The sequence below is a fragment of the Ailuropoda melanoleuca genome, chromosome 8 (genome assembly GCF_002007445.2).
Source record: "Ailuropoda melanoleuca isolate Jingjing chromosome 8, ASM200744v2, whole genome shotgun sequence".
Taxonomy (NCBI): domain Eukaryota; kingdom Metazoa; phylum Chordata; class Mammalia; order Carnivora; family Ursidae; genus Ailuropoda; species Ailuropoda melanoleuca.
In genome coordinates, this window is record NC_048225.1 from 16006115 (window position 1) to 16020406 (window position 14292).

Consider the following 14292-nt stretch of genomic DNA (forward strand, 5'->3'; position numbering starts at 1 on the left):
GGAAGAAGCAGGCTCCTAGCAGAGGAGCNGAAAGAGAGATCATGAGCAGGAGGGAAGATCACTGAGCAAGGAGCCCCCCATGGGACTCGATCCCAGGACCTCGGGATCATGATCTGAGTCAAAGGCAGATGCTCAACCGACTGAGCCACCCAGGCACCCTTCAGAGTGTATTTTTAAAAAATTCTTACCTTTTTTAAGTTCAGCCTTCTCAGATGTATAAAGGTAAAAGTCCCCAAGTTATTCTTTCTGCTTTCCTCTTCAGCCTGGCAGAGAGCATTGTACAACATGAAACTTCTGTTTCCTCATAGGTCACCCACTTCCTAGCCTCTTGAAGTCTGACTTCTGAACACATACTATCTGGAAGATAAACCAAAGATCCTGCTTAAAAATCTGTCACCTTTTTCTCAGTTCTCACCTTCCTCTGACAAATTGGCAATGCTAATATCCTTTTTTTGGGTTTCTGTAATATTTCATTAATCCGGTTCTTTTCTCTCTCTGCAGTTGTTTTGTCCTTTCTTTACTGATTGCTTTTTCCCTTTTATAGATGTAGGTGTGGCCCGCACGTCTGCCCTTGATCTTTTCCCCTATGCCCAGTCTTAAATTTTTAACTGTTTACTGAATACTTTAATTCTGACCATCTTGCAAATTCAGAATGACCAATGTGTAATTCATGCTTGTTCCCTGTGGCTAGACATCAGTCTTACTCATGATTCCCCTGATTCTTTTCATGGCACTGCCATTCTGCCACTCACCTAGTCTCGTTTTCTCAAAGTTCTTTTTGACTGCTCTCTTTCCCCTGTCCTCAGGAGTCAACAATTGGCCAGGTCCGTGGATTCCACCATGACATTATCTTTCATCCCTCACTCTTTGGTTCTGTCGCCATTGTTCTGTTCAATTTTCCATCGTATCATAATACTCTTTGCATAGACTCATAATTTTCTTTCACATTGATTCACTTCCTTTTCTCCATTCTACTGTCTGTTAGATTATATTATTAAAGTAAGGATTTGGCCATTCACTTACTAGGAAAGTACAAATAGTTAATTAAAATGTGCTATAATTTGTTTCCAGTTTATCATTCTTTTTTTTTTAAAGTGAATTTTCTTTTTTTTTTTTTTTTTTTTAAGATTTTTTTTTTTTTTTTGAACCAGNAGCCAGCGAGAGAGGGAACACAAGCAGGGGGAGTGAGAGAGGAAGAAGCAGGCTCCCAGCGAAGGAGCCTGATGGTGGGGCTAGATCCCAGGACTCTGGGATCATGCCCTGAGCTGAAGGCAGACGCTTAACGACTGAGCCACCAAGGCACCCCTCCAGTTTATCATTCTGCCTTAATCCATACTGTTACTTCTGCTATTGTTTACCTATAGGTACCAGCCTCTCCTCCAAATTTTCCCTTTCCAAATATGGCTTGGTATTCTTTCTTTGCTCATGCCGTTCCCATTGTCTTGAATGGTTTACCTCCCATAACTCTCTATCCTACACGGCCCAATTCAAATACTGCCTCCAACACAGGGCTTTCCTAGGTTTGCCCCGCTGCTCTGTGGTCTAACCTTTCACACCCTGCTTTGTATCTAATATTTGTGTTTCTGTCCATCTTTGCATCTCCCATAATGCCTGACACAGTGGAGGCACTCAGTTAATAAGTTTTGAATGAGTGTTATTGATGTCAGAATGAAGTATTTTAGTAAGGAGAACTGATAACATAAGTTGTTGACTCATCTTGATTGGATTTTTCTTCTTTTTAGAAAAATTTCAAGGCAGAAGAAAACATAACTTAGATATCTGAATCTTACTGCTGTTAATAGTCTAAAAGAATGAAATCAGCATACTTGGAAGTTAAAGCTTCCTCTTGCTGGCAGCATTGTGCATTTAGAACCCAGAAGCTTCTTAATCAAAGGATTATCTGAGGTCTTACTCATAAAACATGTATGTCTGGCAGCAGTTTAAAAATGAGCTGTTTTTATGAGGTTGCACATGGTCTTTCTCCACACCCTTCCCTGCAGCTAATTCTTGAGAGGTGAGACTTGGAGAAGTTTGGTCATGTAATAAAATGAAAGGTGAAGAAAGACTAGTATGCTTTCACTAGAATAAATGCAGTATGGAAGGTTCAGCATGTTGCCTCGCATATTGAACGCTCCGTTTTCCATAATTTGCTGTTTGGTACTATTGTTGTGCTTTTTCCAGGAATGTATTACAGTGAAATCTGAGAGTACTTTCTCCTCTTTTTCAGAGTACCTTTTTATGACTTCTTCCCCTCCCCACTCCAGAGCCTTACAAAGGCTTAATTTTTTTCACTTTCAAAATAGCATCCTTGGTAATTATTTTTTGAGTAGGAAACAGTCGTTTTATGTTGGTTTCAAATACCACAGTCATAACAAGAAAAAGAAATGTCCTTTGTTATAAAGAGAAAATAAAATTTAGGAAAGGGTGGTATTTATATAAGTTTTATAGAACATTTTTACTTCACTGATGATATGAAGCATGACATCTATTGTTGGCTTCCAGGTGAAATAGCATAATCCTTAACAGACAGGAAATAAATAAAAATGTATCGGTAACTAGAGGACTTATTTTAGGGTAGGTGGGAAATCAAATTGTTTTAGTTAGAATTTAGCCAGGGAAGAAGGTTAGTGTCCTTATACAAATATTTCTTTACTTTGCATGTTTTCAGGGCTGTGATTTTACTTTTTCCTAAAAAGTGATTGGGTATGATTTAAAATTTCCTGTACCTAGAAAAATTCAAATTTATATAGTAAATAGTCATTGAGTACCTACTGTATGCCAGGCACTATGACAAGGGATAGAGATGCAAAGATAATAGGATCTGTGCCTGCTTTCTAGGAGTTCACAGTCTAGCACAAAAGAAGAATCTTAATAAATTGTGGTAAGTTCATGAGATAATGCACTTATTTACCTATACTCCATACGCCCTTAAAAAGTAGATAGTTGTGGAAGAAATCTTCCGCGGCACTAAGAACGATGAGGATGAAGAAGTATTACCATGACCGAGTGTCAGGGGTGGCTGAGCCTCATCATTATCTTACCTTTTGGACACCCTCTGCCTGTCTTCACACATAGTGCTTGGATGCAGCTCACATTAAAGTGACTTGTGACCTTATAAAAACTCATATTCAGAGGTAAACACATGGTATGATAATTCTAACAGACAGTAAGTGATTTAGCAAAACAAACCAACCAACAAACATGGACTTTATGTGTGTGTAAAAACCAGAAAAAGTAAAAATGATGGAAGGTGTTTGTTGGTTGGTTGGTTTTAATTAATGAAATGTGAAAATGGCTATTTTGGAGTTAGGACTTCTCTTTTAACTTTCCCTTCTTTTGTAAAACCTGTGGGGCCTGTTATCTGTCCTATACTCTGATTCTTCATTAGATACTGCCCTTGTTTCCCTAAGTCTCTGTTGTCCTTTCCTGCCAAGATTTTAAGTTCTTTGAGGGCACACAGTTGAAGTAGTTTTGTATTCCTCACAACACCCACAGGCTGCCATGTTAAATAACTGGTAGACAGATGTTCGATGAAAATTTGCTAAAACAAAAAAGTGGATTTTTGTCAAAAAGGACATTTCAGCAATGTGATAATTTAGTCCTTGGTGATTTTAGTGTTGGTGTATCAGTGATTTCAATGTGAAGTATTTGTGATTTCAGTGTTAAGGGTGTGAAAGGTAGAATTTATCCTCTGTGGTGGCCTACAAGTAGAACATGTCTCTCAAGGAAAAAAAAAGCATTCTATTTGATTTTGAATGGGAAGGAACATCATAGATCTAAGCATTTGAAAAACTGGATCTTTGAATTTTGAATGGCATGGTAGCTTAGTGTTTACTTAATTATGACCCCCAAATCCAAGTTTATGCAGATGGCATAGATTCCTAGGACAGAATAGTATCATCAGTTTGAATTGCGCACATTCTGATTTGGCTGTATTTGGAAGGCATGTTTTCCTTTTGTATTGTTCTAGTGATTCTTATGATTCTGTGTGCTTTGATATGTTAAAAGTGTATCAGGTTCTCAGATTAGCAGATAGAATAATAATAAATGGACAATGTAGTAGGGTTGGGGAGAGGAGAAGGATGAATAGGATATGCACACAGCTTTTTCTCTGTTCCCTTCTTATCCTTTGTTCCTCATCTCCTTTTGATATTAAGAGGGAAAGTTTTCAGGCTGGACAATTTTGAATCATAGAAAACAAGTTTGCAATATTCTGAAGTAATCCTACTACATTTACTCAATTTTTAGCGGTCTGTTAGGACCCTAGGCATGTTTGCTAAAATTGACTGTGTGTCAGTGGCCTCCCTCTCTGAGCTTTCATCCATCTCTAGACTCCTCAACTTTTCTAATTTTTATTAATTCATGAGCAATTAAAAAAAATTTCCTTTTATGTCTAAACATTTGCCAGTTCCTGAAATAAGATTGTAAACAAGAATAGAACCCCTCCATTCTTGAAGCATGTAATCTAGTGAGTGGATAAAAACAAATATAATCAATTGGGAGTGATAATGATACTAGGGGAGTAAATAGGGGGCGCTGTCTGTACGGTGGTACCTAACCTGGTCTGGATATTTAGGAAAAGGTTACAAGAGAAGGTGATTTATTTCTTCAAGCCTCCTTACTGTCTCCTATATTTTAAAGTTGCCTTCTTAGAAGAAGCCCTGCTCTATAATATTTCCCTTCTTTATTCCTTCCTCATCCAAAACTAATTTGCTTGTTTGTTAAAAAAAAAATTTAGACAAAGACATAAATGAGGATTGATCCATTAAGGAGCATTTGCGTTAATGATAGGAGTTTAACATGAAAGTGTTTTTAATTGATTTTTAAAATTTATGGCATGGATAGATGAGTAATATATTTCTGAGCAGGAAAATCCAAGGGCAGTGTACCCCTAATCATAATAAAATACTTAACATTTGTGAGTCCTAATTTGTATTTGTCAGGCATTAAGCTAAATAATTAATAGATATTATATACAAGTGAAATACACAAATGTAGAGCGTAGGGGCAGAGGGAGAGGGAGAGAGAATCTTGAGCAGACTCCTCGCAGAACGTGGGCCTGATGTGGGGCTTGATCTCACAACCCCGAGATGATGACCTGAGCCAAAACCAAGAGTTGGACGCTCAACTCACTGAGGCACTCAGGTGCCCCCAAATGTAGCAAACTCTTAATGCCCACTACTCCTCTCCCTCATTTTTTACAAGCATCCTGTTCTCTACAGGGATCAGAAAAACAGTCTGTTTAAGAAGCCCAGTGTCTGAGCACAGCAAACCCATTAGAAACCTTTAATTCACTGATTTTCATTCAGCTCTTACCAGGTGGGATGGGAGAACTGGGGAACATTGGTTTAGTATGAGAAAAATCTATATTGTATTGCATTTGTCTTAATTTTTATTTTGAAGTCACAATATCTTATTTATTTTCAAATTTTAGATAATTGTAAAGGAGATCATCAAATGTTTATGTTTCCAAAACCAGGCATGGATTTTAAAAGACTCTAGTAAAAACATTGTCCTTATTCAATCCTGAGGGTCTCTCATTCTTATATTTATTGTATTATGTACTAAAAATTAATAAAGAATGCTTCTTCCTTGATTTTATGTATTCATACCCATTCTAGTTATAGTTTTTCCCAATTACTTGATTAAGTCAAAGATTGAATTCTGATAGGTTTCTTTCCTTTGCCCCCATTACAATTTACTATTTTGTGGGAGTGGTGAATTTGCTAATTCAAATACTGTTTGGTGTATAGTAGTCTCTAGAATTGAGGGCTAACAAATTTTGATGTGGAAAATCAACTTTCTAAAGGTACAATTTACATAAAATAACTTGTAGTTCTTTTAAATGTACAGTTTCATGAGTTTTGACAAAGGAATACACTCATGTAACCGTTACCTTAATTAAGATATAAAACATTTCTATCACCCTAGAAAGTTCCTTCATGTCTCTTTGTGGTCATTCTCACCCTTCCTCCCCACTGTGTCCCTAGGCAACCACTAATCTGCTTTTTGTTACTGTCCTTTAGTTTTGCCTGTTCTCCCCTGGAATCATATAGTATATACTCTCTCTTGTATCTGCTTTCTTTTGCTTAGCATGATATTTTTGTGATTCATCCATGTTTGTTGCATGTATAATTTATTCCTTTTTTTTCCTTGCTAAGTAGTATTTTATTATAATGGATATACGACAGTTTGTTTATCCGTTAATCTGTTGATAGATGTTAGAGTAGTTTCTAGTTTTTGGCTCTTAGGAACAAAACTACCGTGAATATTTGTGTACCAGTCTTTATGTGGACCTGAGTTTTCATTTCTCTTGGAAGTGAAATTGCTGGGTCATATGTAACTCTGTACCTTTAAAAGAAATTTCTAAACTGTTTTCCAAAGTATTTGTACCATTTTACACTCCCACCAGCAATACATGAGCGTTCCAGTTGCTCCACATCCTTGTCAACATTTGGTATTATCAGTCTTTTTAATTTTAACCATTCAGGTTAGTGTACAGTGGTACCTCATGGTGGTTTTTAGTTTGCATTTTCCTGATGACTGCAGATGTTGAGCACCTTTTCATGTGCTTTTTGGTCATTGGGGTATGTTTCCTTGTGCTGTGTTTATTTGAATCTTTTGTTCTTTTTTTTTTTTTTTTTAAAGTAATCTTTTTGACCAATATGCAGCTCGAACTCACAACCCCAGGATCAGGAGTCGCATACTTTAACTGACTAAGCAGGTGCCCCAGAATTTTTTGTTCTTTTTAAAATGTGTCCCCCCATTATTGAATTATAGAGTTGTTTTTTAAATATAATCTGGATGCAAGTCCTTTATCAGATATTTGTATTATGAATATTTTCTCCCACTCTGCGCCTTGCCTTTTCATTTTCTTATCAGTGTCTTTAGAAGAGCAGATATTTAAAAATTTGAGTCCAATTTCTTAGTTTTTTTTTTCTTTTATGGTTGGTGCATTTTGCATCCTAAAAGATCTCTGCCTACCCTAAGGTCTTGATTTTCTCCTGTATTTTTTTATGAAAAGTTGTAGCTTTGTGTTTAGGTCCATGATTTGCTTTAAGTTAATTTTTTGTGTAGGATTGTGAGTAAGTTCATGGTCCGTGTTTTCTGTACTGTAATCTACTTATTCCAGGCTTTCATTTGCATCAGGTTTACATACTTGTGACATTTTATTAACAGCAAGAAATATATGTATTCATTAATATGCAATCTTTAACATATCCTTTGTTTTGTACATCAGACTTATTTAAAAGGTCATGCTCTTTGTATAAAAATCCTTGTTTTGAAGAAATTTTTACTTTCCAACCAGCAATATCCTTGCATTATTTCACATGTTTTATATATTGATTTTTGGTGAAACACTTAGATGCTGCAAAGCTGAAAGTATTAAATCTCTGGCTTACACAGAGTTCAGGATCTTCAGATCTTGATCTATGATCAGACAGCCCTGGGTACTAATCAGGGTTCTGTGATGGGACATCTCTGTTCTCTGGTTGTGGTCCTCTTTCTTTCACCTTGCCTTGACTACTTTTGTTTGCTGTTTGCTAGAAGAAAAATTCTCCTGTAGGAATCAGGTAAGTTGAAAGAAATGAACTGGTTGATCTCAAAGGTTCTTTCTTTATCTTTTCTACTTTTTTCTCCGTTCTGTTTATTTTTTCTATGAGCCCAGGTCTTTCTTTGCTTTGAACTTGTTCTTTCTCCCTTTTGGGAGAAGAGCTGCTGTGCTCTGTAAGCACCACCTTTCTTTACGTAGTCTATTTTTCTGAGAGCAAGATTGGATTTCTCTGGGGTTTACCATGGGATACTTCTAGCCTGATGTCCCAAAATGTTTGATTTTCTTGGGTTTAAACACCAATTAGGGCACCAAAAACACAGGGCAGTGGGGAGGATTTCATGTTACAAATAAATAGCAGAGAGGTGAATAGGCCTTCCTTCTGTCTCCTCTCTAATACTTCATCTTTTCCACTTTGCCGTAGCTGTTTTTAATCTCGGAGCAATTCCACTCTGCCTCTCCAGTGAGAAACCAATACATATGACTCTCTGTGATGTTCTCATGTTTGTTTTGTTTACGGGGTTAGTACTCTGGTTTGTGATCCGGGTTTCACGTGCCGTCTTGTGTTTCTCCAGATAGAATATAGTTCATTGCAGTTCGTTACTAATACGTAATTATGTCTTTTTCTCTCCCATTTTCTCTTCTCTCTTTACCCTGTGGTTCTTGTGCAGGTCTTGTTCAGCGTTGTGTGATCATCCAGAAGGATGACAATGGATTTGGGCTGACGGTCAGTGGAGACAATCCAGTCTTCGTACAGTCTGTCAAAGAAGGCAAGGCATTTTTTAAAACAGTCTTGTCATTTGGGAGCAGAGTAAGAAGAGAAAAGCCTAACGTCTATTGACCAGAATAAAATAATCACATACACTGCAGGTCATATGGCCTGTTGTGTTAGATTGGTCTTTAGTGTCCTAGTTATAGGCATGAATTCACCCCAGTGGATTTTCTTTGTACGTACTAGAAAGAAAACAGTCTTATATAGTTTTAGAAACTGTATGACTCCTTGTTCATAGTTGCTTTATACATCATCACTTAGAGAAGTTTGTGGAATTTTATTTCTTCGTGACACTAAGATATTTGGTAGACCAGATTAAAGACATGGTTATATGCTCCAAAACATCCACTTTTCCCAAAATGATAATAATAATATGTTCTATTACCATATATTGAATGCTGTAATTTGAGGTAGGTATTTTTTTTTTTTATCCCCATTGTACAGGTGATATTAAGGCTTAGAGTGGAAAAAAAAAAACATAAAATCAATCCATGGTCAACACAGCTAGTGAGTGGCAGAGGCACATGTTGTTTTTTTTGTTTGTTTTTTTAAAGATTTCATTTATTTGACAGAGAGAGAGAGAGACAGCCGGTGAGAGAGGGAACACAAGCGGGGGAGTGGGAGAGAAAGAAGCAGGCTCCCAATGGAGGAGCCCGATGCGGGGCTCGATCCCAGAACGCCGGGATCACGCCCTGAGCCGAAGGCAGACGCCCAACGACTGAGCCACCCAGGTGCCCCAGAGGCACATGTTTTTAACCATTTGGTTATTCTGCCTCTCTTTCAAGAAAATTACCAGTACATGCAAATGAATTACATTTCAAGTAAATAATTTCTCTTACAGATGGAGCAGCCATGCGGGCTGGGGTACAGACAGGTGATCGAATCATCAAGGTAAGGAAAAGACTATTATGGAATTTATGGTAGATTTAAAAACAGCATATATTAACCATATTTGATTTTTTTCACTTGGATTTTTATAAAAAGCAGTGCATTATATATGATATCTTTGTTGATCATAAAAAAACATTTCATTTAAAATTAATATTACTCTTAACTGAAGGGCATAGTAAAAGGCGTGAATAAGTGGAGTCATGTGTGTTCTTAGATAGGGAAGTAACTTACTTTGATAAAGATCATCTCTCTCCAAACTAATCTGTTAATAAGAAATTCTCATCAAAATATATTAATGTGACAGGGGAGATGTGTCATTTGTCAAACTGATGAGTCTTCCAAATGAATTTTACAGAGGTATAAGAATAGCTTAAAAAAAAAAAAAGTGTTATGTATATGGGTATTGTGTGAGATGAGATGGGAGGGATTAATTCAAAGCAAGTTGCTCTAGTCTAGATATAGGCCTGTCAGTCCAGAAACAGGCCTTGAATTCTGACCAATATGAGAAGAGTGTATTGGTCAGTCATTACTCTTGAGACGATTGAGTGATTTGAATACTTAAAAAATCAAATTATTATACAGGAAAAGGTACCATGAATGTATTTACAAACAACTATCTGGAAAAAAGTATTTGAAACTTACTACAGAGTAGAATACCTTACTTGTAAAGAGCACTTTTAAATTCCTAAGAGAAAAATAAATAAGTAAATAGCCTAATAGAAAAAAAGGGTAAAGAATTTTATCAAGCAGTTCCCTAAAGTAATTGAAGTAAATACTGTCTTAAGGAGGATATGTCTCACCTCACTAATAACGAAGAAGTACACATTAAAATGATAGGTGACGGGGTGCCTGGGTGGCACAGTCGTTAAGCGTCTGCCTTCGGCTCAGGGCATAATCCCGGTGTTATGGGATCGAGCCCCACATCAGGCTCCTCCGCTATGAGCCTGCTTCTTCCTCTCCCACTCCCCCTGCTTGTGTTCCTCTCTCGCTGGCTCTCTCTGTCAAATAAATAAATAAAATTTAAAAATAAATAAATAAAATAAAATGATAGGTGAAGGGGGCCTGGGTGGCTCAGTTGGTTAAGCATCCGACTCTTTTGATTTTGGTTCAGGGCATGATCTCCGGGTTGTGAGATTGAGCCCCACTTTGGGCTCTGCACTGGGCATGGAGCCTGCTTAAGATTCTCTCTCTCCCTCTTCTTCCCTTCCCCTTTTCTCTCTCCTTCTCTAAAAAATAAAATAAAGGGGCACCTGGGTGGCTCAGTCGTTAAGCATCTTCCTTTGGCCCAGGGCGTGATCCCGGAGTCCTGGGATCGAGCCCCACATCGGGCTCCCTGCTCCACTGGGAAGCCTGCTTCTTCCTCTCCCACTCCCTGCTTGTGTTCCCTCTCTTGCTGGCTGTCTCTCTCTCTGTCAAATAAATAAATAAAATCTTTAAAAAAAAAATAAAAAGAAAATAATAGGTGAAACTATATTTGTTGTCAGAAATGTTGAACATTATTGATAATGTACCTTTTGGCATAGTTTAGGTATGGTAAAATGGCTGCTCTCCTAAACTTGTGAGTATAAATTGGGTGGAATCTATTTGGATGTAAATTTGTGAATATGTATCTAAAATGATACACTTTTTTTTTAAGAGAGAGAGAGAGCAGGGGAGGGGCAGAGGGAGAGGGAGAGAAAGAATATCTTGAGCAGGCTTCACATCCAGCGTGGAGCCTGATGCAGGGCTGGATCTCATTACCTTGAGATCATGGCCTGAGCTGAAACCAAGAGTCAGACACTTAACTGACTGAGCCACCCAGGTGCCCCCAGAATTATATACTTTTAAAAAGTTTATAGGGGCGCCTGGGTAGTGCAGTCGTTAAGCAGCTGCCTTCGGCTCAGGGCGTGATCCCCGCGTTCCAGGATTGAGTCCCACATCGGGCTCCTCGTCTGGGAGCCTGCTTCTTTCTCTCCCTCTCCCCTGCTTGTGTTCCCTCTCTCGCTGGCTGTCTCTCTGTCACATAAATAAATAAAATCTTTAAAAATAAAATAAAATAAAAAGTATATAACCTTTGACCAGCAACTTTGCTTTTAGGAACTTACTATGGAAGTAAGTGTACAAATGTGAAGTGATTTATGTACAGGGAAGTTCATTTCCGCTTTATCATATTGAAAATTTGTAGGGGCGCCTGGGTGGCACAGTTGGTTCAGCGCCTGACTCTTGGTTTTGGCTCAAGTCATGATTTCAGTGTCATGGGATCGAGCCCAACTGGGCTCCATGCTCAGTGTGGAGTCTGCTTAAAAAGATTCTCTCTCCTTCTTCCTCTGCCCCTACCCTCTGCGCTCACTCACTCTGTCTCTCAAATAAATAATCTTTTAAAAATATTGTAGACCGTGCAAATGTGCATAAATGGAGGGCTAGAGAAAGAAATTACATTTCATCTACAGCTGTTAAAAAGAAAGGATTAGGTCTATATGTATCTATATTGAAAGAAAACCACATACAACAAAAAGTATTTATTGGCAGATAAAAAGGCAGTTATAATGTATATATGTGTGTGTCTGTTTCTGATGTGTATATGCTAGAATAGTGTCTCAGATTAAACTTCATGTGTAACAATGATCATCTCTGATGGGTGTGATTTGTATGCTTTTACTGCTATTTTAGACACTGATATATTTGAACTTGTAAAAATTAGTATTACTCGCGCCAAGAAAAATAGCATTGGTTCCATGTTTGATATTTTTTCGTAATTTGGTTTAGTGGAGACTTTGGATAACATTTTCTACAATTAGCCTATTTGAAAATTAATTTTCTTTGTAAAGATTAGGTCATGGTGGGAAAACTTAAAGTAAATTGTGTATTGTGGAAATATTGCGAATTGCGGAAATATTGCTTTTTTTTTATCTTTTAAAAAATTAGTATGATTTTGACAAATCGGTGAATTTGCAAAGAGGTCTTTTTTTGTTTGCAAGAGCCCTTCACTGTGAAGGACTCGTAAAACCTGTTGCATGGTATGTTTTGTCATTTTTCATGGTAAGTTTTGATGTCCTTTAAATCAAGGCCTTGTTTTGTATTCAGGTTCATTTTGTTGCTGAGTATACATTATAGAATAGTGATAAAAGTGAATATTGAACCAAATATATACATATTTTAATATAGCTCTGCATACTATATTATATTATAATTCATTGTATTATGTATAATAATTCCTAATGTCAATATATTCAGTCTCAGTGGAATGTAATCTGACATGCTATTTTCATTTTCTTACAGGTGAATGGAACTCTGGTGACTCATTCAAACCATTTGGAAGTGGTGAAGCTAATCAAATGTAGGTGAATGTTATTCTCAGTTTTCATTGGTATCTGACTACCTTAAAGCAAGGTTAGAAAACATTTATGTAATAAGCCAGATAGTAAATATTTTAGGATTTGTGGGCCTTATGGTCTGCTACTCTATTTTCTCTTTGTAACGCAAAAGCAGCCATTGTCAGTATGTAAATGAGTGGGTGTGGTTGTATTTCAGTAAAACTTTATTTTACCAACACAATCTCTGGGCCAGATTTAGCCTCTTGGCTGAAGTTTCCTTTACCCTGTATTAAAGGAAAGTCTGAGGTGAAAATTGATAATTTACTATCTTTTGTCCACTTCATATACGTGGTTGATCATAATATCCTTGTCACTCTTGGTAATATAGAAAGCATATATTTGAAAGAAATACAGGAGTCATCTGAGGGGGAAGAGATTGAGAATTCAGATGGAATGGCCCAGATGAACTGAAATGGAACTTCAAAAATCATCTAGCATAGTCATGTTTCCTCAGATAAGTAAATCATTAAATAAAATCCAGGGTAGTGATCTCTTGGAAATCTCCAGGATTAAGAATTTAGAATCTTCTGTCTCAAACTCTTCCACAGTAGACTACAGATAAGAGATAGTTGTTTATGGCCAAGCAGAAATACTACTATTTTATTTAATCCTATTTCTGTTTCATAGAGTGGACATCTTTAGAATAAATTTAATAAACTGAGTTCCTTCTTGGTCATACTAAAACCTTCTTGTTTAACTAAAGCAACCCCTGAATCCTTTTTACCTTTTCATCAGACTACCAGGGCTCTCAATGGTCCCTGTGATCATAGTTCTTCACTTTAGTACTTTTTAAAAAGAAATGGGACGATCAAAATTAGATCCCCATTCTTGAATCATTTTGATTATTTATGTAATGAGATTGTGATTTATACATTTTTATGTGCTACATAAATATTATCGTTTATGATAATAAGTAAATATATGCCTGATAACTATTGCAGAGTGTAAAGAGTAAAATTATTTCTTTAGCTTTTTAGGTTATATATTTTCCTCGTTCCGGTGTAAATTTTACTTAAAAAAAGTAAATCCTATCACTATAGCAGATAAGATGACTTATCTACTACTTAGAGCTGGCTAAAAATTTAAAGTAAGCATCAAACACGGTGAGCCTCCAGAACAGATCTAAATTTGCAGCGCCTCACACCTGTGGACTCCACTTGTATCGGTCCCTCCTGTCCTCCTCTGTAACGCACATTCTGGACATGATAAAAGGGATTTCAAGTGAAAGCACTTTAAACATCGCTGAAGAAGAGAAGGGAAGAAATAGGAAGCTAGTGGAGGCAAGTAAAGTAAATAAGTACCTACTTATACATGATAAGTAAATAAGCTATAATACGTGACTTTCTGACAGAGACAAATGCGATTGACAAACCTTAAAAAGTGTATGTCCCTAAAATACCCCGAATCAGCATTTGTGACCATTAAGTGTAAAAATAAATAAATAAATAAATAAATAAATAAATAAATAAATAAATAAATAAATAAAGGCTTTTAGAACCTCAGACACTGAAATAATTGACAGTGAGTTCCATGGGCAGTTAAATAGGGAGAAAAGTGTGAAATACATTTAGAATTTCTACTGAAAAGTCTAAGAGGAAGATTTTGTCATACAGAGGTCAGTTATCTAGATAAGCCATTGATTTGGAAAGTCTCCTTCTCGATGCTAGATAAATAACGAATGTCTGTAGCCAGGTCTCTCTGGTCAGGCTTGGTTTTGCTTTCTT

The 14292-nt window shown here is 36.9% G+C and overlaps 1 protein-coding gene across 5 annotated transcripts in view; it reads left to right on the forward strand.

Annotated features, from left to right (window-relative positions):
• Nucleotides 1–14292, forward strand: part of ARHGEF12 (Rho guanine nucleotide exchange factor 12) — a 154456-nt gene that overhangs the window by 82888 nt on the left and 57276 nt on the right. For all 5 annotated transcript variants that reach the window (XM_011216814.3, XM_011216818.3, XM_034665987.1 and 2 more), the window contains 3 exons: nt 8224–8322; nt 9166–9215; nt 12474–12531. In XM_011216814.3, coding sequence (XP_011215116.1) covers nt 8224–8322; nt 9166–9215; nt 12474–12531 — 207 coding nt within the window. The remainder of the gene's footprint in view (nt 1–8223; nt 8323–9165; nt 9216–12473; nt 12532–14292) is intronic.